Below are 24893 nucleotides of genomic sequence, written 5' to 3'. Positions count from 1 at the left end.
CCTCCATGGTTCCGAGTCAGAAGATCCAGCCTCTCGGGGAGGTTCTTGTGGGGAACTATGGAGAGGTCCAGTAGTGATGTGAAGGGGGGTTGTCGAGCTCATGTGGGAGCTACTAGGATCATTGTTTAGCAAGTCTGCAAGGTTGTTGTCTGTGCCTGGGAGATACTCTATCAGGTGAATGTTGTGCCTCCGAGCCCATCTCCATATGGCCTGTGCTAGTTGTTTAAGTCGCAGAGAGAGTGCCCACCTCCCCTTTTGGTAGATAATTCATGACTGTTATATGAGTGAGGTGCGTTTGGAAAGCTTTTAAGGCTAGGTGAACAGCTCGAAGCTCAAAGAAGTTGATATGGAGACCCTGTGATTGGTGTCCCATACACCCTGTATCATGAGATCGGTCAGATGTGTACCCTATCCCATGAGTGAAATGTCTGTTGTGAGATTTATGTGGGAAACAGGGCCCAGAAGAGGCAGCCCCTTCAGCATATTGCCTGGAGTCCACCACTGCAGAGAGCAAAAAGTTTGGCGGTCCAACACTAGATCGTGTAAGTGACCCGTTGGGAAGTACTCTTGCTCCTAACCTTTCAGTTGCTCCCTTTGTAGGAGTCCCTACAGTGGAAGAGTACTGACTTTGTCCACATAGATAAGGAAGTGGAAGGCTCAGGGGAGATGGTTTTGGAACCACCTCTGTTGGTGGAGCGACGAAAGGACCCTCTGGAGGTTGGGAGTTTGCAGTGCTCCCATAGACTTAGTTGTCTCTGTTCTTTTAGATTTTATCTAAAGTCTCATCAACTTGTGGGCCGAAGAGATGCCCCTTATCAAAGGGGGCATTAAGGATGTTCTGCTGAACATCAGGCTTAAATTCAAAGATACACAGACATGCGTGTCTATCAAGAAGCATGCTTGTATTGATACTCCTTGCTACAAGTGTAAGCAGAGTCTAGGACACGTGATATAAGTATATAAAATTAGTGACCCTTCTGCTATCAACTCCTGACCCCTTTTCCTGTACTCATCTGGGAGATTTTGGAGGAGTTTCTCCATCTCATCCCAGTGAGTCCAGTCATGGTGTGCTAGGAGTCCCATGGAATTGGCGATGCGCCACTGGTTAGCTGGCTGACTGAGTGGCAACTTGTTTTGCTTTCCTTGTCAGGTGGAAGAGTGTCGCCTGACGCTTGTGAGTCAGACCGTTTTCCGGCAGTTGCTACCACAAGGGAATCGTGTAGTACTTGTTCCCTTATGTATGCTGGATCAGAGGGTGAGGCCTTTGGTGAAAACTCTAATCCTGACAGGGGTTTTCCTCTGTATGGGAGAAGCATGCTCTTTAGCACTGGCAAGTAGTGCGTGCCTCTGTGGGTGGATGAGAGAGTCTCAAACAAGAAATCCTCTGCCAGAGGTTCTTTGGGTGACGGCACCCCATGAAAATTAGCCATTCAAGCTATAACTTCCTGATATGTTTTTGAGTCATCAGAGGGTGATGGACGAGCTAGGTACAGGTCTGGATCCGTGTCCCCTGGTGCATCTGCATCATATGTGCTCCATGAGGTAGTGTTGTGGGGCACAGGAAAGGAGTCATCTGCTGGGTCAGGTAACCCAGAATCTAATGGGGGGGATATGTGGTGAATGAGTCACATCTGGTAGATGTGCAGGAGGCTGTGGAAGTGAGGGCGGAGAAGGTGGGTTGGTAGCAAAGGGCTATTGGCTTTGTCTGACTTCTTCTTGGCTGGAACAGGTATGTCCAAGGACACCTGAAAAGAGTTGTCTCTTGGAAGACCGGGACTGAAGAGGTGGTGGTTTAGCCAATATTCTTTCAGTGTGTATTTGGATCTGCTTTTGTTTTGAGTCTAGTCTTTTCTGCGTTTTGTGGAATATGGGCTCTACTGCAACCTGTGCTGTCTTTATCGGCACTGATTTAAATGGTTTGGCTTCAGAGCCGAGCTTGTGTTTTGGTACTAATGCCAAGGAACAGGAAGATTCAGAAGAGATGGAAGCTGAGGAGGTTCAGTATTGAGACAGAGGGCAGGGCATTCTCACTGTTTCATGGGGCTGGCCATGTCCTACAGGCAGCGGTGCACCAAGGACCTCTTGTTGTGGGGTCGTGAGTCTCTTGGTGTTGCTGACAAGAGGCGGGGGCAGGGATTAAAGTATTCACTGCACCAGCTTTGATCAAAATGCTGGAGATCTCAAATTCTGATTCTTAGCTTGCCTCGACAGAGGACTCGTTCCTCGGCCACTGAGGCCTCTGGATGAAGCTCCTCTTCAATATCCTGTTGCTCAAAGAGGTGGGGTGTGTCGTTGGTCAATCTGCGTTGAATTTCGAAGCAATGTCTTTTTTGTCCGAAAAGCTCAGTAGGCCTCATGGTGAGCCTCCCCATGCTCAGGGAAGGGGCAGAGTTTGCAGACGTGATAGGAGTCCGTCCTGGGGTATTTTACGTGGCAATGCAAGCAAAACCTGAACAGCATTTGTTCCATTACCAGGGGTTCATAATGTGGAAGACTGATCTGGAGATGAAGATAGAAGGTACTGAGGGGCGAGGCCCTATACAACAATTCTGCATTGACTCGGCGTTCTGTTGTGGCTCAATGTGCAAAACTGGAAACTGCGATGAACAATACCAACAGAAATATGATAGGACCTAAAGAAAGAATAGATGACGGTCTTGACATAGCACACACATCCGAACCAGACAGCGGAGAAAAACTATCTAACAATGAATTTGATCCCCATGTCCAGTACCACCAAGGAGGAGTCATTTAACCTTGTGATTCGAAAGACTTTCTTTGAAGAAAAATAAATGGTACATATCCGGACCCAACAACAGATGCAGGAGTATGCAGAGCATATGTATCTAGAGCCACACATGCCTCCTACACATTTTGAAAACCTTTCAAAAACCTATACACAATAAGGGGGATTTGAAAAGAAATGGCTGGTCAGGCAACTGCAAAAAAAGCAAATATGGCAGAAAGATAGTCCTTTGTCGTGTCCAGAGCACAGCCCTGCTGAGCGAGGGAAAGAACAAAGAGAACCTGAGAATGGGGAGCAGAAAAGGGGTCAACCTGTCTACCGGCACAACAAGCCACAAACATGCACCAATGGCAGGCATATACCGTTTTGGTGGAGACACACATGGCTGCCAGAATAACAAGGCAGACTTCGGAAGGAAGGCCGAAAGCTGTCAACTGTTGCTGCTCAATCTCCACAAAAGAAGGCAGAGCATTGACAGGTTTGGGTGAAGGACCCTCCCCTTCTGCTGCAACAGAAATAGCAGTCTGATTGGAAATCAGATGGCCATGTTTAACAGCTTGGGATACCAAACTCTAAAAACTGAGTCTGGAGACTCAAGGATGGCTTGTGCTCGGTTGTTCCTGATCTCCTTGAGAGCTCTGGGCAGGAGTGGAGTGGATGGAAAGACGCACAGGAGGCCTGCGTTCCACTCGAGACAAATCGCCTCTGAGTTGGAACCGCCTTGGAAAATCTAGTGCGCAGAACAGCTGACAAGGGACATTATCGAACAGATCTAACCAATGCTCTCCCCACTGCTGAAAGAGACCTTGCACCACCTCCTGATGGGGACGCTATTCGTGATAAACTAGGCATCTTCAGCCAAGTTCGTCCTCCCTGGTGTTCAGGGTGCCAGCCAGGTGTTGAACCACCATGAATATGCCTTGACATTATAGGCCATGTCAAGAGACGCAGGGCCTCTTGACAAAGGATTTACAACCTTACCCTGCCCTGTTTGTTGGAGTATCTTCTAGCAGTGGTGTTGTCTGAACACCTAAACTAGCCTTCCCTTGGAGGGTAGAAAGGCTTTAAATGTCAGCCAGATCGCCTGGAGCTCCAGATGGTTGATGTGTATTCTGGATTCTGCCGCAGACCAGGGGCCTTTGATCTCTACCTCTTCCAGATGGCCGCCCCATTCCAGGATTGATGCATCTGTCACTACTGTCAGATCTGGTTTGGGAAGAGAGAGGGGTCTGCCTCTGGCCCAATTGCAGTTCGTTAGCCACCACTACAGGTATTTTGCATTTCCCTCTGAGATTAGGGCCATTATGGAGATTCCCCATATGCTGTGACCACTGAAACTTCAGGTCCCACTATGGAGCCTGCATAAGCCAGAGGGTATTTGTCACCAGCAGGATGTAGGAGGCCATGAGCATTGGCAGTGGGACTGGCGCCGGGGAAAGTTGAGGTGGTACAGCTGCTGCTGGTGGTCCAGATACTTCTGTGACCCGATGGGGCAGACTGCACCCGAGCCTCTCTCCCGAACCCACAGGCATAACACCAATGGGAGCAGCCTGCTCAAATATGAGGTGCATGTCCTCATAAACCTCAAAGTTGAGTGGGGGGGGGGGGGGTTGCTCCAGCAAAGTCTGTGAGGCATGGAGACAGCCCAGGGGATGGCTAAACCGTGGAGCCAGGCCTCAAATATCGACACTCCCTCATCTTGTCGGCCGATGGACAACTGAAGTCGAAGACCTCCTCGACTTCCTACTCTTCTTTTTGTGTGGGACTTAACAGAGTGACTAGACGACTGAGTGTGACGAAGATCTTGGGCTCCAAGACCAAACCCAGGAGCTTCCTCTCAACCGAGATAGTTACTGCATTGCATGTCGAGCTGCCAGGAGCTCGAGGGACTGCTCCCTCAAGGCCTTCGGAATTATCGCACGACAGTAGATGCATGTCTCCATGTCGTGGCCGCACTCGAGGCAAAAGAGGTGCAGTTTTGATACCAACATCGAGAAGTGACAGGTGTCACAGAGCATAAAGTCAGCCTTTCAAGATGACATCCCAACCACACCAGAACAAGATTGGAAAAAAGGTTAGTGAAAAAGAGACTGAGGGATAGCTCTCTCTGGATCTGCGCTGACTGGCGTGGAAAGAAAAGAACTGACACCATTGCGCTGGGTTGGCACCTATATTAGGCACTGTGCACGCCACATCCAGTGCAGCCAATGCCATGTGCAGCAGATCGAGGCCACCTAGTGGAGCAAAGAGGTAATGCTCACAAAAAAATGCCCAGATCCAGTCCGACACATGGGGATAATTTTAAGCTAGAAGTATATGAGGATACACATGTTGTGACCTTTCTTACCACACTAAACACGCTATGCTCTCTGATCCCACTTAATCATACATATAGGGGTGGGATTTCAACATGATACCAAACACTGATATAGACAGATCGCATTCCCCAGTCCTTTTGGGTGTACTCACTGGTGCCATCAAGAGTGCTATTCCAATAAGTAACACGTCACAGTCACAGAGATATGGAAAGCCCTTTACTCAGCTGGTTGTGAACAGTCAAAATTCTTGCATATACACCTTACACACATGCATAGATTTGTTTTATTGCAGTGAGACATTGGTAGGTATAACATGTTAGATGCAGAGTACATGGGCTGCACATTCTCCGATCAGAACCCTCTTAAGATGACCATAACTAGGGGTGCACTTTGCCCTCTATTATAACCTGGAGGATGCCCCTAGAACTGTTGCATGTCTCACTGACAACAGTTGCACTTGGGGACCACACAGACATACTTTACAGAGAACGAAGGGATGGCTTCTGATAGACTAAGAATATAGGAAGCTGGCTCTCTATTTGGTTCACTAAAAAGAAGTACACCGTGCAGAGAGACAAGTGGATCCCCAATTGGTTGACAGAGGCAAAAGTAGATAACATTAACGCTCTCTTTTGTGGTAGTGTGGGCGAGCAGGTAGGCTTGTCAGGGGGTACTGCTAAGCATTTGTTGTACTTACAGAGGCAGGGAATGAGACACACTCAAAGAATTAATCCGAGACCAGTTTAGAAAAATAACATCTCAAACCTGTGCACCTTTATGCACAATGCAATTCAATGGAGGGAAAAGTCAATAATGCATAAAGTTAAGTACAGTTGGTCTTGGGGCTTCACCTTCTGGGTTTTGAACCTAAAAACAGGCTACACAGGGGGACTTGAAGACAAGTCCAAGAGCTCTCAAATGGAGTTTAGGTCACAAGGGGCCTTAGAACAAAGGGGCATAGCTGGTTCTTTAGGACCTGGGCTTGTCCCGGATCGGATGCAGAGTGGATAGGGTGGCTGGGCTCTTTGTGCAAAAGGGCTCCTCGCCATCAGGGTCAACCAGCTGGCAAGGGCAAAATCAAGGCAGTTGGGACACTCGCAAGGTGTGTCTCAGTGTTGCTGATGTCCCTCAACAGCTGCTTGGTCCTGGTGCAGTGACAATCAGACTGGACTTTCATTGTTGATGCTTGTTGCAGTGTGTCTGGTAACCCGGGGATTGGTGACGCATGGCTCCGGCGGGTCCTGCTGTGATCACACTTGTTGAGGGGACAGTCCTGGTCCTCAAGAGCATGGGTAACTCCCCCTGGTCGTTGGCGGCATCTGTCGGGCCAGAGAGCTGCCAGGCAGTGGACCTGACTCTGCTCTTTGAGGCCTCCGGCTGCAGGGAAGTAGCTATTCTACTCCAAGGGAGACTGGTGGTGGTTTCGCAAGTGCTGGCAGGCTACCCGAGGCTTTGGTAGTTCTCCAGCTTGCTGGACAAGCCACTCTGTTGAGACTGTCGAAAGACGTGCATGCATGAAGGGTTTTGTGCCGAAATGTCCACAGCTCTTCTGCTGTTCTCGCCAAGCAGTGGCTCTTTGTCCTTCTCTTGATCGACCAAATCCGAGTTCTTCGGTTCACAGGTGCCACTTAAATACTCAACTTAGGGGCGTTACAGAGAGTGCCAGGCAGCAGCCAATGGGTTACCTACCTGTAGAGTGACTACACCCTCTATATAGAGGGATTCTGGAACGCAATATCAGAACATATAAAAGACCTCACGGCACGGCTGATACCTAGAGATGTTTCACGCTTAAGTTTCCCTGGTCGTCTCATACATTCAATTTCTCCTACACTGCATGGACTTGAAGGATTATGGGTAATGTTACTCGTGGTTATTATGCTGATGTATACAATGCAAGTCCTACTAATTTTACTTATATGTTTAGTCTGTAGACTTAGGATGGAACCAGACTGATCCGGAATTGCATGCACTAGTCATTGCCGAGTGAACCTACTAAATTGTTTATTGATGGTATACAAAATTCAATATAGATATATAAAGAAAAAGTATGTTGGCAGTGGAAAACAGGATGGTACCAGATGCCTCAGTGGGGCTGTCTTTAAGTTCATATTTCTTTCACTTAGGAATAACAGTTCATACATTCTGACAAAATTAAAAAAGATTGGAGTAACTGGGCGGTTTAGGTCTCTGACTTTTTTCAACTGAGCAAAAAATGTTTTAGCAAGAATACTCAACCATTGAACACCATTTCACCTCAATGAATGTCACCAAGCGGTCCACAGAACAAAATGGGTGTTTTCTATTGTTGTTCTGGGATTCCCTTCTATCCTTCAATTCAGAGGACTACTAGGCCATAGGCAATTATCCTTCCCCTTCATATGAACTGTGCTCAAGTTGAAGTTTTTAAGAACAGCTACAGGGTTTAAAATAAAATTGCAAAAATAAAAAAAATAAAAAAACAGTTGTAAGCAGGGCTATCTTATCACTGGGTCTTATTTTGCTAGTATGTAGCAAGTTTGCTAGTTGCTAGCGCCTATCAAATTATCTATTATTTCCATTAAACTAAGTGATATATTGTTTATAATTTGCAGATTACTTAGCTTTGCACAGTTGGGGTTGCAGAAAAAAAAGGTGCCCTTCAAAACATCTGCGGTTGTAATAATACATGATTAATATTTAAAATAGGAATTCCTGTGTTCTTAAAAAGCCCGACAAGTCGACATGGCGGTTTGAGGGGGAAAACATGTGAAACTGTAGACCAATATGCAATGACATTTACTAAATCTTTATCATAAGTTCGGCATGAACAGAAAGGAAAATGTCACTTACCCAGTGTACATCTGTTCGTGGCATGAGATGCGACCAGGCCTCAAAGAGTGGAAGCCCCGAAGGGCCGCCGAAGCGGTCTTGATGTCAGTGCTGATACCCTAACACTAAACCGGTACCGAACGAGAACAATACCGTCGAATTTCCCGATTCAAAATACGGAGCAAAGAGGAACATGTCTGAACCCTATGGCGGAAAGAAAACAATCTAAGATGGAGTCGACACCCATGCGCAATGGAGATCTAGTTGGTACAACATGTTTCTGGAGGTAGAACATGGCAGTTGTGCTGACTGTACAACCGAGTAATACTTTGTGTTGTATCTGAGGGAGAAACATCTTGCAGGCTAGCTGAATGACTAGCAACTCCAGGTGGTTGATGTGAAGATGCTGTTGATGGAGTGTCCACATTTCATGAACGGTCAACTCCTGTAAGTGTGATGCCCAACCAAGCAAAGAAGTGCATGTCCTTTCTGGCAGTTAATCGACGATCTGGCTGAAAAAGTGGGAGCACTGTTTGGAAAGCTTAGATGCTTGCGGGACTGGGGTATGCTTTCCCTACGACAGAGTTGAGAATGGCCACTGGGAAGGGTTGAATGAAAGGGCTACAAATGAGATTTTGTGGTAATCATGGTGAAACCTAGGCTGTGCAAGAGATAGATGGTGACTTGTGTGTGCTAGGCACCGCTATTCTGTTAGACTCTTGATCAGCCAATCATGTAAGTAAGCGAAGCTGCGGACTTAGTTACTCCTGAGGTGAGAGGCAACCGCCCCACAACACTTTGTGAGCTGTGGCTATGGTTACCCTTAAGGGTAGCACTTTGAAATTATAATGCTGACCACTTACCACAAACTAGAGAAACCAGTGATATGCAGGGAGTATGGGAATGTGGAAGCAGGAGCCCTTCAGGTCAATGGCAGTTAAGTCATCCTTGCTGAAGTAGTGGGATGACATCCTGGAGCGCTACTGTGTGAAAGTATTCTGACAGGATGTATTTGTTAATGGGCCTGAGGTCGAGAATGGGCCTTAGTGACACGGCCTTGTTAGGAATGAGGAAGAATAGTAAATGTACCCCTTTGCTGCAGTGATGTGGCAGCACAGGTTCTATGTCCCCCTTGCTGAGTAGCGCCCACAAGGCCTCTGCAGTCTCTGTGTTATTTTCTAGCATCTGGTCAACTTGCAGGCCAAAAAGGTGCTTCCCCCATCACAGGGCAAGTTGACATGATGTTGATGCACCTCTGGCATAAAGCCAGAAACAAGCAGGCATGTGTGTCAGCGAAGAAGGACACTAGAGTTAAGGACCCGCCTTGCAATGTCTGCCACATCGAGGGCACACCTTATGTTGGTATCAGATATCATTTTACCCTCTGGCACATGCTCTTGCCCCCTTTCTTGTATTGGTCTGGGAGATGTTGAAGAAACACCTCCATTTCATCCCACTGTGCCCTACAACACAGGGGCAGTAAACCTTCAAATTGGCAATACACCAATGCGTAGTAGGCTGGGGAGAAAGGTGAGGTGAAATGAGGGAGGCGGGGCAGAGGAGAAGAGCTGCCTCTGTGATGGCCCGAGGCTTCTTGGGCTCTGGCTCCAGGGATGGATTAAGGGCTTCCTCAAATGTCAGGAAGAACAACCAATTAAACATGCCAGCGAATCTTCTGGTGCTTCATATCTTTATTATTCAGCCTAGGTAACACCGCAGAAACTATAGCTGGGTTTTTCATTACCTTTATCCCAAATAAAATCTCTGATAGGGATTGCTCTGATTGATTTTTTAGCAGGTTCCTTAAAGTCAATAAAAAAAACTATTAGTGCTTTATTGTCAGTGGTAGCTGAAATGTCTTTGCTGCCCTTTCCATGAAGTTATGAAATATGTCAATGTCGTCCAGAAGAGAGTCTACCGGTTGTGGTGCTGGAGGAGATGGTACTGGGATTAGACATCATCCCATTCACTGGATGTTGATCGATTGTCAGGAATTTCTCCTTTACTAGGACATAGCATCACCCAGTAGGTGGCACTGAGATTTTTAAAACTGCTGTTCTTTTAAGGGTGAGAGGCATAGATAAAGTGTGGGGTGTTAGTATAGGGGGTTTTATTTTGCGGTCTTCTTAGTGTAGGCTCTTCTTCCCACATGTTCCACAATGTCTGGAAAATCCTTTTTTGTTGATTTCGACATACTGAGTAGTCACAAAGAACATTCAACTACACCTGCCAAGATATGATGAAAAGACTTTACATGAGGAATAAATCTGCAACCATCTAAGCAGAGCTCAGGAAGACTGCCATCACAAGAGGTGTGGTAGAAAATCTGGGGGAGGAAGCCTCTGTGGGGAGTGTTCTAGAGGGTGTTGTCGCCTCAGTGGCTAAAGTTTGCTTCTTAATAAATGAGAAGGATAACTAATTGAAATGAATGTTTGTAGCCATGTTAGGCTGTATGTATTGTTATGTACTGCTTTCCAACTATACCGTGGAATTCCCACTTTGACGACAGGAAATGATTAAAGCACTTGAATCTATGAAAGCTCCAATACTGGAAAATCCCCAAGCATTTTCGATAGACTTTAAGAAGCACTATTGCAAAAACTGCTGAATAAAATTACACCCAATTTGGCAGGAAGTTAGATTTTTTTTTTCTGAGACTCTGCTTTATGTAAATCCGCTCAGTAGTTTTTGAGAAATTAAGGTTTAAAACTTTTCTATGTCTAGACGTCTAGATCTGCGAGAGACCCCCTTGAGTCTCTCGGGAGTGGTTTCTGACACCTGAAACCCCAATATGGCAATTTAGGACTATATTACACATTACTTGTTATGTATTCTATAGATTGAATTCTTTAGTAATTGATTTTAGTTGTGTTGGAAAGAGTTAGGGCATTTGAATATCATCTTGCGTTTCATCTTAGTATTCATTGCTTACCTGAGATTTTTATATTTTAGGTGTGTCTGTCAGTGAGAAATGTATGTTTTTTTTCGTTGGGGAATAATGTGCTCATACTTCAAATCTGTTTCCATGCAACAATGTAAAGCAGTATAGCAACAATGCTGAAAAATGGGAAAATAAAGTGCACTTTGGGGCAGGATATTACATTTTGCAGACAAAATTCCTCGTTTACAAATGTTTATTATCACAAATGTAGAGGATTCATTGACAGGTGAGTATATCATGGATCGGCATGCAAGGGGGAGCTTGTCAGGTGTGCAAATTACTGTCACTGTGAATAACAAGTTATTAACTTTCGGTAACGCCTCATCTGGTAGACGTATTCTAGTTGCAGATTCCTTACCTTAGAAATTTCCCCCAGCTGTCAGTCGGGATCTGGAGATTTTTTGAGCAGTACCCCTGGTGGCATCAGCCGGCTCTGGGTCCGTCATCAGCTTTGTGCATGCCGGATTTGACGTCCCGGGTCCTACATAGGTGCTACCCGGCGAGCTGACGGAAGTTTCTTTTCACAAATTTCCATGCCAGATGTTCAGACCTATGAAGAACACTGACCACTGGTGCGTCCAAACTAGGGCCCTGAAAGGGAAGTACCTGTCTAAAGAAATCAGTTTGCAGAGCGGGGAGGATGGGTGGGTTGGTAAGGAATCTGCAACTAGAATATGCCTCTATCAGATATGGCATTATCAAAGGTAAGTAATTTGTTCATCTGATAGAGACTTCTAGTTAAAGATTCCTTATCTTAGAATAGATACCCAAGCAATAACATCCCTGGAGTTGGGTCTGCGAACCAAGATCATACCAGGAAGTCCTGCATTACAGATTGGCAAATTAACTGTCCCTTCAGACCTGACTGTTCGGGCAGTAGTGTTTAGAGAATGTGTGTAGGATACCTACAAATGTCCAGGACTGGAACTACACGGGGTAACGCAGTGGTGGCAGCTGTTTCTCTGGTAGAGTGAGCATGCAAACCCTCTGGGAGTTGCTTTTTAGCCAATGCGTATCCCCTTTTAATGCAGAGAACAACCTCTTCTGCACTGCCCAGACCTCTTTTAGCACCCACACACCCAGCAAAAAGTTGATCAGCCACCTTGAACTCTTTGGTACAATCAAGATAGAATGTCAACGCTCCTTTGGGTCCAGGCGGTGAAGTCTCTCCTCTTCCTTAGAGGGGCATGGGTGTGTGTAAAAAGCAGGCAAGCTGAAGGATTGGCCTACATGAAAGGGAAGGCCCATTTTCAGCAAAAAGGAAACCCTGGTGCGAAGCACCACTTCGTCAGGACAGATGGAAAGGTAGGGTGGCTCGGATGACAATGCCTGCAGCTCACTAATGCAGCCGGCGGATGTAACAGCCACAAGGAAGGCTGTTTTTAGTGTCAGAAGCCTGAGAGGACAATGGTGAAGAGGCTCAAAGGGAGCAAACAGAAGAAAAGTCACAACCAAATTCAAATCCCATTGGGAAATTATGAATGGTGATGGAGGAAACATGGGTAAGACTGGAGCATCTGACAGGTTAGGCCAGCAAGGTGATGTCCCTGACCCCATCTGATAGGTGGGTCACTGCAGATAGTGTCCAACCCCCTTTTAGGGTTATTTAAGGGCTCCCCTGAGGATGGATCCCTAGATTTGTTGACCAAGACTCTACAAGTAACTCTCTGCAAGACACTTCTGCACTCTGGACTCCAAACTGCTGCTGGTCTGACGTAGAAACTGAAACAAGACTATACCCAGTTGGAAGGGCTCCCACTGCAACATTTTTTCACCAGTCCTGCAAGAATTCTGCAACATCCATGGCTGTGCATTCTCCAGGGTCACAGGGACTCTGTTTGCATCAGGAAGCAGGAAGGAATCTACCTTGGAGTGAAGGAGTCATGCCCCTGCATCCGCAGGCCCCTCAACAACGACCAGCTGGTGGATCCTGCTGTCCCACGGACATCGAAAGGCTCTGCTAAACGGGTGTGGTTCTGTGTCTATCCAACTTGTGAGACAGTGGGTCTTTGCTATAGCCACTGTGACGGAACCCCTGTACACTGCGTCTGTTGCTATTACCAAGGATTGTTGACTTTTCCTCAAGACCACCTTCGATCTGTCACTACTATCAGATCTGGTCGGGGAAAGGAGAGGGATGTGCCCGACCCAATTGTGGTTCAAGAGCCACCACTGCAGATCTTACACAATTCCTTCTGAGATCAGGACCATGCCAGAGAGATTCCCCTGATGTTGCCCCCACAGGAACTTCATGTCCCACAGCAGAGTCCGCATATGCCATCCGGCATGTCACCAGCAGGATGAGATGAGGCCCAGTAGCCTCAGTCATTCTCAGAGAGGTCCAGGATAGAGGCTGAAAAATCAGTATCATAGCCTGAATATCCTAGACTAGTCGCTCAGGAAGATAAGTCCAAAACTGCACTGTGTCCAGAACAGCTCCAAAGAAAAGGAGCGTCTGAGATGGGAGTCAGGTGTGACTTCGGCACATTTATAGTGAACCCCTGAGAATGCAATAGGTTAGCCGTAGTCTGGAGGTGGGAGACGAAGGCCTGGGGCAAGCCTGCCTTCAACTGCCAGTCATCGAGGTAGGGAAAGACTGAAACCCCTAACCTGTGCAGATAAGCTGCGACTGCGGCTATCACCTTTGTGAACACCCAAGGGGCGATGGTAAGGCCAAAGGGGTGCAGGGTGAACTGAAAATGCTCATGGCCTACAGTGACCCGCAAGTAACGCTGGTGGGCAGGCAGGATGGGAATATGGAAATAGGTGTCCTCCAAGTCCAATGCTACTATCCAGTCTCCTGAGTCCAAGGAAGATAGAGCCTGAGCCAGAGTGAGTATTTTGAACCTCTTCTTGAGGAAGAGATTGAGGGACCGAAGGTCTAGGTTACGGTCGAGGTCCTTATCCTTTTTGAGCATCAGAAGGTAGCAGGAACAACAACCAAACCTACTTCTGGCACAGGGACCTGCTGCATGGCTCCTTCCGGAGAAGTGCCAGGTGATCCTCCGTCATCCAATCATAGGATGGTGGCATGAATAGAGGGTCAGTCATGAAGGGGAGGGAGTAGCCCCTTCGGACTATTTGAAACACCCACCTGCTTGAGGTGATGGACAGCCAGCAGGGCAGGTGATGGCGCATCCAGCCTTCGACTGGTTCCTGGAGGGCAAGCGTCAGGCTAGGCAGGTTTGGAGACTGCTGCAGGGTGGCAAGGTTGGATGCCAAGAGTCTCCACCCAGAGGCTGGGCTGCATACGCGGAACGGTGGCTGGAGGGGAACCAATGTTGTTGGCCACAACTTCCCTAGCCACAAAAAGGGCCAAGAGTAGATGGGGTGGGTGGAGGGGGGGGGTTTGGGTGAGGGGCAGCTGCGAGGCCCAAGGACCTGGCCGTAGCCCAGAACTCCTCAAAGTGCTCAAGCTCAGAGTCGGCTTTGTCCTTGAAGAGATGGGTGCCATTGAAGGGTGGACTGGACATCCCTTGAAAAGCCACAAACCCTCAACCAGACGTCGCAACTCAAGGCCACTGTTGATGCAACCAATATGCCTAGTAAGTCAGTCATATCCAGCGCACTTAATATTGTGAACTTTGCTGCATCTCTCTCAACAGCTTGGGAGAGCATGCCCAGGGTCTCATCCGGGACTTGTGGCAGCATCTATGCAACGTGTCCCATACCGTATGCGTGTAAGGGCCCAAAAGGCATGCAATGTTCACAGACCGCAATACCAGGCTGAAAGAAGAAAGCAGCTTCTTCCCAAGCGGATTCAGACTCTTGGATTCCCTGTTGGACTTTTCCCTTTTTACAGGGTCACCCCCAAACTTGGTCTTCCTCCTCCTAATTATTCTGACCCTTTTGTTGACTTTAGGACTCTGGGCACTTTACCACTGCTGATCAGTGCATGTGCTCTCCCTTCTAAACCTATTATGATTGGCACCTTTAATTTACCTGTAAGTCCCTTGTACAGTGGTATCCCTTATACCCAAGGGCCTGTCAATTAAATACTACTAGTGGGCCTGCAGAACCGCTTTAGCCGCTCACAGAAGTAGCCTTTCATACCTGTTTCAGGCCTGGCATCGCAGGACCTGTGCGTACAGTTTACTGCCACAGGAGACTTGGCATATAAATTTACTTGCCAGGCCTAGAACACCCCTTTTATTACCTATAAGTAAGTCACCCTTAAGGTAGGCCCTAGCTAGCCCTACAGGCAGGATGCTGTGTATGTAAAAGGTAGGACAGATGTATTTATGTACTACAAGTCCTAGCAGGTGAAAAACAGCTCACTTAGTTTTTTTCACTACTGGGAGCGTTGCTCCTCTCATTGGATTGTTTTGGAAATGCCCTAACATATGTCTAAGTGGTATTGTCTGATCTATGAGTGGTGGCATAGACATGTTTGGTATGGTTAGAATGGTAGTGAGAAATGCTGCTTACTGTTGTAGGTTGATTTTTTATTAACATTGTAGAAATGCCATTTTTAGGAAGTGAGCATTCCTCTGTGCTTGACTCTGGTGTTTTTCAGCTTGACTCCAATCCTTGTCTGTGGCAGAGTGATAGCTGGGCTTTGTGCACACTTTTCAGACAGCCTGTACACAGGGAGGGTGGAGGTGTCACAAGAGTGCATCTGCATACTGAATGGTCTTCCTGGGCTGGGAGAGGTAGAGGCGGGGGTACACCTTCATTTGTAAAGGGGACATTTCTTGAACTAGTCCAGTGCTGGTTGGAACTCCCTACCCCCTTTTGAGGGAGCAGCGTAAACTCACATGTCTCAGTCCTGGGGCATAGGCAGCCCACTGTTGGGGGTTCAAGGCAACCCCAAAGTTACCACACCAGGAGCTCAGGGCCAGTCAGGTGCAGAGGTCAAAAAGGTGCCCAAAACACATAGGTGCCTATGGAGAACAGGGGTGCTCCAGTTCCAGTCTGCCAGAGTACCTGCGTCCTCAGGGGGCAGATCACGGAGGTTTTGTAGAGCACTGGGGGGGGGGGGGGATGGGGGGGGGGGGGAACCAGGGGGCGGGTTGGTGCAGTGTGCAAAGCAGGCGTCGGGTTTCGGGTAGGAATCAATGGAGAGACCCAGGGGTCACTCTAGCGGTGCAGGCAGGCACGGGGGGGTTCACGGGACAGCCACCACCTGGGCTAGGCAGAGGATTGCCTGGGGGTCACTCCTGCGTTGAAGTTCCGATCCTTTAGGTCCTGGGGGCTGCAGGTGCAGTGTTGGTTCCAGGCATCGGGTCCCTTGTTACAGGCAGTCGCGGTCAGGGGGAGCCTCTGGATTCTCTCTGCAGGTGTCGCTGTGGGGGCTCAGGGGGGTCGTCTCTGGTTACTCACGGCCTCGCATTACTGGGGAGTCCTCCTGGAGGTGTTGGTTTTCTGCAGGTCGAGCCGGGGGCGTCGGGTGCAGAGTGTAGAGTCTCACGCTTCTGCCGGGAAACGTGAAGTCTTTGGAAGTTGCTTCTTTGTTGCAAACAAGTAGCTGGTTTTTAACAGGGCCGCTGTTCACAGGAGTTTCTTGGTCCTGTAGTCCAGGGCAGTCCTCTGAGGCTTCAGAGGTCGCTGGCCCCTGTCGGATGCGTCGCTGGAGCAGGTTTTCGAAGTTGGAGACAGGCCGGTAGGGCTGGGGCCAAATCAGTTGTCGTCTTCCTCCTTCTCTGCCGGCTTGTAGGTCAGCAGTCTTCTTTCTTCAGGTTGCAGGAATCTGGTTTCCTAGGTTCTGGGGTGCCCCTAAATACTGAATTTAGGGTGTGTTTAGGTCGGGGAGGGCAGTAGCTAATGGCTACGGTCCTTGAGGGTGGCTACACCCTCTTTGTGCCTCCTCCCTGTGGAGAGGGGGTGCACATCCCTAATCCTATTGGGGGAATCCTCCAAAATCAAGATGGAGGATTTCTTAAGGCAGGGGTCACCTCAGCTCAGTACACCTTAGGGGCTGTCCTGACTGGTGGGTGACTCCTCCTTGTTTTTCTCATTATCTCTCCTGGACTTGCCGCCAAAAGTGGGGGCTGTGTCCAGGGGGCAGGCATCTCCACTAGCTGGAGTGCCCTGGGGCATTGTAACACGATGCTTGAGCCTTTGAGGCTCACTGCTAGGTGTTACAGTTCCTGCAGGGGGGTGGTATTAAGCATCTCCACCCAGAGCAGGCATTTGTTTCTGGACTCAGAGCAAAATGGCTCTCACCCCAGGGGGTCAGAAACTCGTCTCAGCAGCAGGCTGGCACAGACCAGTCAGTCCTGCACTGAAGGATTGGGTAAAAATACTGTGTGCATTTTTTAAATAATCCAACACTGGCATCAGTGTGGGTTTATTATTCTGAGAAGTTTGATACCAAACTTCCCAGTATTCAGTGTAGCCATTATGGAGCTGTGGAGTTCGTATTTGACAAACTCCCAGACCATATACTTAATATGTCCACACTGTACTTACAATGTCTAAGGATAGACAGACACTGTAGGGGCATATTGCTCATGCAGCTATGTCCTCACCTGTGGGATAGTGCACCCTGCCTTAGGGCTGTAAGGCCTGCTAGAGGGGTGGCTTACCTATGTCACAGGCAGCATTTTGTGTGCATGGCATCCTGAGGGGGATGCCATGTCGACTTTGCCTTTTTCTCCCCACCAACACACACAATCTGCAATGGCAGTGTGCATGTGTTACGTGAGGGGTCCCTTGGGGTGGCATAACACATGTTGCAGCCCTTAGGGACCTTCCCTGGTCACAGGGCCCTTGGTACCACTGGTACCTTTTACAAGGGACTTATCTGTGTGCCAGGGGTGTGCCAATTGTGGAAACAATGGTACATTTTAGGTGAAAGAACACTGGTGCTGGGGCCTAGTTAGCAGGGTCCCAGCACATTTCTCAGTCAAGTCAGCATCAGTATCAGGCAAAAAGTGGGGGGTAACTGCAACAGGGAGCCATTTCCTTACACTGACTACTGCTTGTGTTGCAGAATAGTAGCAACCATGTGTTTACTTGACTACTGCTTGTGTTCAAGTACTAGTAACCTGTGTGATGTTCTGACAACTGCTTGGGTAGCAGGGTATGACTGATATATGTTGTGTTTGGTTTAATGATGTTTTATACATTACTGTTCATTTCTATATAACTGGTTGTTGTGTTTCCTTGAGGTGTATTTATTGTGTCACGTGTTGTGCAAACGTTTTACACATTGCCTCTGGGATAAGCCTGGCTGCTCCTGCCAAGGTACCAAGGGGGTGAGCAGTGGTTATCTTGGGTGTGTAACTCCCTCGCCCCGACTAGAGTGGTGGTCCCTGCCTGACTGAGGTGCCCAGCCTAGCAAACCAGGAACCCCATTTCTAACATTTCCTATCCGGGGGTGCAGAAGGGAATGCGTCTGGGGTCATGGAGGATTGGATAGCCAAGCTCTTAGGGATAGGGTGTTACGTCAGGAACAATGGGTCATTTGGAGTCGGTCTATGGCAGTGAGTGACTGTCCTGTTCGAGGGAGCACCTGTGCTGGGTTTGAACCAGGTCCCCAGCAGGACATCAGTTAAAGATTCATTAAACTGCAAAAGGGGTTCAGAAGTGGAAGCCACAGGCTGAAGCACCTCTATAAGGAGGTTAGTTCTGACTGCCACTGAAGACAGCTTGAGGTCTAGGACCTCGGCCATTCTTCGCACCACAATTAAGTAGGATGCTTCCCCCTCCGTACCATGCCAGTGTCAGGGGAAGTGTTGAGACCACTGGTCTCCCCAGGTCCATCTGCCAGTACATGGGACCTCCTAGCTGGTTTTCTAAAGGGTCCAACGAGCCCTCCACATCCTCACTGTACCCCAACCCAAGACAATAAGGGTCAGGATCCGACTTAGGGAGCAAGGTCCCGGTCAAAGTCTGAATCTGCGTTGAGAGACACCTGTCCGGCTCCATATCGGAGTCAGCAATGAGGATGGGGTCAATGCCACCTGGGGCATGGGCAGCATCAGTACAGTTGAGTTGGTACAACCGCCATCTGTTCAGATCCTGCAATGGTTCCATGGGAGCTCCTTGGAGCCGAGGAAGAAGCCGTCGGCATGGAACTCAAGGTGGCATCTGCCGACTGGACCCCATGGGGCCTGTAGGGTCTCCAGCTGAGTCGGACTGCCGAAAGATAAGGAGCAAGGCCTCATAAAATTCTTTTAGTTGGATAGGGGTGGCTCTGGCTTCCAGAAACTCAGGGAGATGCGGAGTCGGCCCAGAAGCCTCGAACGATGACCCTCCTCTTCCCTTGTCGGCCGACGGAGAGGGGGTGAAGTCAAAGAACGCTTGCTCTTCTTTACTTCTTTTTGTGCCTTGACTTACCTGACCTTTCCAAGAACTTGCAGTGGATGATGAAGGATAGGGACTATGCGGCAGTTCTTGGGAACTTTCTCTCGATCGAGATTGGGAGTGACGTGAAGCTGAGCGCCAGGCCATAATGCGCTTTAGGGACGGCTTCCTCAAAGCTTTGGGATTCATGGCACCAAAAGTATATGAGGTGTGTATCCGTCACGGACATCGCCCGATGACAGGATCCGCATGGCTTGAATCCAGTCTTATGTGACGACATCCCAATGCACTAGGAGGGTAAACACTCAAAAATCTTCATCAAACAGTGACACAGGGGTAGCTCTTCTTTGGATCTGTGCTTGCTGGCATGGAAAGAAAAATCAGTGTCCGGTGTGGTGCCTATAAAGGTCCTGTATTGTCTTATCTGGTGACTGACTCCTAGGGGAAGTTCTAAGGTAAGGAATCTGCAACTAGAAGTCTCTATCAGATCCCAGTCTTACTGGAAGTTATCCTCAACGCACCAGGAGTGTAAGTACTCAAAAATCATTAACAAAAAGTGGAAAAAGGCAAGTCAGAAAGTGACTGAGGGGTAGCTCTTCTCGAATCAGTGCTGGCACGGAAAGAAAATAACTGACGTCAGCGTTCCACAATGGCACCTATTTAGGATCTGCTACGTCGTATCTGGTGCGCATAACGCGGGCAACTAACTTAGAGCCGACCACGCCATCTAACAGCACGCAGGGTACTGCTCAAAAAAAATCTCCAGATCCAGACTGATGCCTGGGGTAAATCTCTAAACTAAGGAATCTGCAACTAGAAGTCTCTATCAGGTAGCCTTTTTTTTAATTACATCATTGAGAGAAGATGAAATACAATTCTAACCATACATTTAACTAGTTAATTAGGGAAACTACATTTCCTGCAAATAAAGCCAGCTCTGTGAATTAAGGAAAATAATTTCTAGTGAAGACCCCTTTCCTATGAAATGAAAACTTTGAAACTGCTGGAATACAATTGAAGAGTAAAAAGGCTTACTCATGTTGTGTGCACTCACACAGAGGCACGTTTTACACTGGAAATACTCTTAAACTAGGCCAACCAGAAGCCTTTCGGAAATGTTTTCTATAACTTTCAACCTAAAGGTTTTTCGGCGGATGTGCTACTTTCAAATATATAAAGCTCAAAATGATAAAACTGTATTTATTCTTAGTTTTGTCACATATCAAAAGGAGTAGCTTTGCAGCCTGAAAAGTTGCCTGGATTCACAATCTGTGCTTTATACCGCCATCTAGTGGTTGGGTCCGGAATTGTCTTTCTTTCCTTTTTTTGTTGTGGGCGTCGTTGACCACCATTTGGTGGTATGTCCGTCCGTTGTGTGACGTCAAGCGGCTTCCCTGTGCATCTTCGGATTCTTTTTCTGACATTGGTTCTGGGAGCAATGCAGGAGCTTGAATCGTTTTTGAAAAAATTTGAAAATTGATTGAAAATACACGGAGTCAAACAACATGAAGGAGCAGACCCTTCACTCTCCCCTCGGACAGGAAACCCCGCCCAAGTCAGCACGTGGTCAAAGAATGAGGCAAGCTAAGGGGCCAGAAAAACTTTACATTTTGCCCAAACTGACACCATAAGTTTATGCAGCAAGACCCTCATGAAGTCTGTAACCTCCGTCTGCCCAAAGACCACTGGGACAAGGACTGCGAGGACTGCACCTTATTCGTACCACAGACCCTGAAGGTATGCCTAAAATTAAAGACTGGAACACTAACACCATGTCCAGCAACCAGAAGCCAGATATGTTGCTTAAAGACCCAAGACTGTCCAGCAATGAGGATGAGAATGTCAAAGAGGCAGAGACAGCCCCCCATGGAGGGCCAGACGTCAAAATTCTGCAAGCAGACTCCAGGAGGAGGAAAGCAGAGAAGGTGGCGAGGACGCTGAAAAAAAATCAATAACCAAACCACCGAAAGGGGATATATGATGGAACAACGAATGCGTTTACAACGCTTGCCTTTACAAAGCGGTCTTAACGAACGACGTCTTTACCATGCATGCCTTTACCACGCATGCCTTACAACTAATTTAGTTGTAAAAGCATGTTTGGTAAAGTAACATGCTTTGCAAATTTTCCCCCACCCTGCCCCCTAAACCTGACATCATACTCCACCTGCCCAAGCCCTGTAAACTGCCCCTTCCAAACCCTGCCTAGAGCCCTAAACCCCAGCCTACCCTGCCCAGTCCTAAAACCTGTACCAACCTTTCCTAAAAACTACCCCAACCCTCCACACTGCCCTAAGCAGTTTAAGAGTTATATAAGAAAACATGTGACAGTACCTTTTTGATACTAGTTAGTTCCCTTAGTCACAAGTACCTGACAGCTAGAGTAGACAATGGGAATGTGGCACTGGGTGGGGCTGGCCTGCTCATTAGCAGTGTGATCTGATTGTGATTCACATGAAACAAGATGAAAATCTATTATATGGCACTCATACTAGTGTGTGTAATCACAAATGTCACTACTTTAACATTTCATGTATCAATCTGATTGTAATAATAAACTAATAAAATCTGTTTAAAAAACAAACAAAAAAACAGTAGGATGTGAGACAGAGTAGGCCCTGCGACCATGTAGACTGTTCCCTTACCCTTTCTTGCCTGACAGACTAGGAAGCCTCTCCAAGGATTGGCCTGTTGGCTGTCGAGGGGAGAAGGGGCCTGTGTAGGGAGCTCGGTTCTGGTTGCAGTAGCTGCCTGGTTTTTAGGTGCAACTTTGACTGAAGTGCACTGGGTTTCTGCTAACCAGATCCTCCGTGCCAGTGTTTCTTCCCTAAAACAAGACACCTGGTCACATGATCCCTCAAGTGACCAGGCCCTTCAGCACCTCTAAGTCCCTTGAAAATGGTACCCCTTGTACCTAGGGCATGGATACTGAAGAGGGCCTTTAGAGCTGTATCACAACTTGTGCAACTCTGAGAGGCCCAGCACCAACCTTAAGCAGACTGCGCGACATGGTGTTCCCAAAACTGAAAACACAACCTGGCACACACTTGTGTACAATGTCCCCCTAAAACACTGGTTCTAATATCTGTACGTCACCCCAACAGCAGGCCTTCATCCCTAAGGCAGGGTCCATTATATTACAAGTGAAGGCTTATATGCATGAACTAATGTGCCCCTCCTATGTCTTTGTCAATACTTAGACTTAGTAAGTGTACAGGGAAGCCATTTTAAATACATGTGCTAGACACTGGTCACTACAAGTTTCCCAGCTACATGATGGCTTCTCTGAACCTGAATCCCGCGATGGATTTATTAATACATGCACCCAGAGGATACCTTAGGGTTACCCCCTGAAAAACCTACCAACTGCTGGTGAGATCTCTGACCGGTTCTTGCCAGACTGCCACCAAGAAATGAGAATTTGACCTCCCAGGGGGAGAGCCTCCGCTCCCGAGAGGTCAGAAACATAGGCTTGTCCGGGCTGAGGCGTTACTCACTTCTCCCCACGGGATGACCTGCATTCCAATGCAGGAGCTTCAAAGAAGCTCACCGCCTTTGGTACACAGATCTGGCCTTCTTCAGAGGAAGATCCCAAGCCCCCTACCTCAGGGCCCATCTGGCACCGGGAGAGGTGGGGAAATTAGCTATGCAGGAGACGTGTCACACTCCCAGACTGGGAACACCCCTAGCCAGCCTGAAGTGGACACAACTTAGGAAATCGCACCATCTAGCGTGTGGTGAAATTTTGGCACTCTGGACAAGGAGATGACACTAAATAAAAAGTGGGGACAACCATGTCAGAAAGGTCCTACTTTCCTACAGTTGCTACCTCCACAAAATGAAACCACACACACATCTCAACAGATAGATGAGGTGGAGGTGAGTTCTCACTTGAAAAATCATAAGTAATAGGCCCAATGCCGCAATAATGGTTTATTTATATCAAGAAAAAGAAGTCAGTTCCATGAAAATATGGCTCTTGTTATTTAATAAAAGTCTTTAAGCAAAGAATAAATTCCAAAGGTCTGCAATTCTGTAGTCCAGCCATACGGCGCCAGTGCGATTTAACGCAGGACACGCGGGAGACCTCGGCGGATTCTCTGCTTACTTACCGTTATTCTAGATTACTATTCGCATTTATGACAATCGATGTCAGAAGCTTCCTTATAATGCTTTGATTTGGCCTTGAAAAAGCCCCCGCTTACACGCATAAGGGGCGAAACACGTGTTGGCTGTTCCCTCGTTGAATGGTGCCACTTGACCTTTTCAAACCTGGTTGCATCGCCATTGAAAACTATCATGTAATATTTTTTCAACCTGGGTATTGGTTGACTGGACTACAGAATTGCAGACCTTTGGAATTTATTCTTTGCTTAAAGACTTTTATTAAATAACAAGAGCCATATTTTTATGGAACTGACCTCTTTTTCTTGATATAAATAAACCATTATTGCGGCATTGGGCCTATTACTTATGATTTTTCAAGTGAGAACTCACCTCCACCTCATCTATCATTTTAAATATTGGGAGGCTTAGGGTCCAGGCCCCCCGGTTTGAAGTTCTCACAACCTTCCTATTAATCCGGCATTTTAAGGAAGTCAATAAGTTGGATTCCTTTCCTTTTCTTCAGTTTCCACACATCTCAACAGGGCCTCCACCAGAAAGGTATAGGAAACGGCATGACATGGTGGGAAGAAAGATGGAGAGAGAGAGAGGCTGCAACACAATGACGAATTGCTAGTTCCAAAGTGCTGTTAAACAGATATGTTCACCAATAATGGGAAGCAGTCCGAGGCCCTCATGCAGAAGCTTCCTGAAGAGGACAGAAAAAGAGCCAACGCAATAATACAGGAAGGCAAAAAAAATAATGAAAAATAAGTATTACCCAGTTTCTCAGAAGACACATTGAAAAAGTTGGAGACCTATGAACAGAGTTTTGTTGACACTGTGGAAGTGCATAAGCACAGTGATACAATCCCCTTGCAAGCATTTTAAAATTTAGATCACTTTCACAGGCTTAACAAAACTCTCAACTTTTTCAAAGAATTTCTTCTGAGAAATCTGATCATACTTATTTTTCATTATGGGTACAAAAAAACTATCTCTTGCCTTTTGTGCCATCGTTTTAATAGTAAAAGAATAGAGTCATACAGAATTATTCTATCTCCCATAAACATCTGAATTCTTCCTATAAAAACACTAAGAGCTAGCTCAAGTAAACCTTGAGTTATGCTAAATTAGTATTCTCTTTTGATGAGGTATTTCTAACCTCGAAACATCAGGCATGGAAAGTCAGTTAAGAACATGTCTATGTTTAAAACATGTTTAATCAAGCAACCCATTACATTTCTGGTATATCACACAGACCCTTGATATTGCTTTTTATGCTGAATGTGACTGATGAAGCACAAGCTCTCACATTATTCTGAGCAGAGTTTCATCCATCCATCACTGGCTTATGCAGTCCACTGTGCAAAGAACAGATCCAAAATCTGGCCTACAATTATCTGCTCCTTGGGTAAAAAACAGCGAAAAACAAATCAACGTGATTTGGGTGGAGAGGCTCTTTGTAAAATAATGTAAGAGGAAAATATGATTGTGAAAGATTTTTTTTTTAAAAGATTGCACCAATTAAAAAAAAAGAAAAATCAAGACAGTTGTAAACTTACCAAAGCCAATTGTATCCAGCTCATATATATCATTTACAAGGTTGAAGGTTGTAGTCTGACACCGACAACTGCCACTGCGGATGAAGCCAGCCATCCTTGTTGAAGGAGGACCAAGGAACGGATACTAGAAAAGAAGCAGGAAACTAAAATAATGTGTC

General features: G+C 47.1%; 1 protein-coding gene across 2 annotated transcripts in view; it reads right to left on the bottom strand.

Moving 5' to 3' along the window:
* Positions 1-24893, bottom strand: part of NAA25 (N-alpha-acetyltransferase 25, NatB auxiliary subunit) — a 561072-nt gene that overhangs the window by 131235 nt on the left and 404944 nt on the right. For both annotated transcript variants that reach the window (XM_069214819.1, XM_069214820.1), the window contains exon 19: positions 24736-24859. In XM_069214819.1, coding sequence (XP_069070920.1) covers positions 24736-24859 — 124 coding nt within the window. The remainder of the gene's footprint in view (positions 1-24735; positions 24860-24893) is intronic.

Source organism: Pleurodeles waltl, chromosome 11 (genome assembly GCF_031143425.1).
Source record: "Pleurodeles waltl isolate 20211129_DDA chromosome 11, aPleWal1.hap1.20221129, whole genome shotgun sequence".
Lineage (NCBI taxonomy): Eukaryota > Metazoa > Chordata > Amphibia > Caudata > Salamandridae > Pleurodeles > Pleurodeles waltl.
Note: the sequence above shows the minus strand (reverse complement) of the source record. Positions and strands in the feature narration are given on the sequence as shown.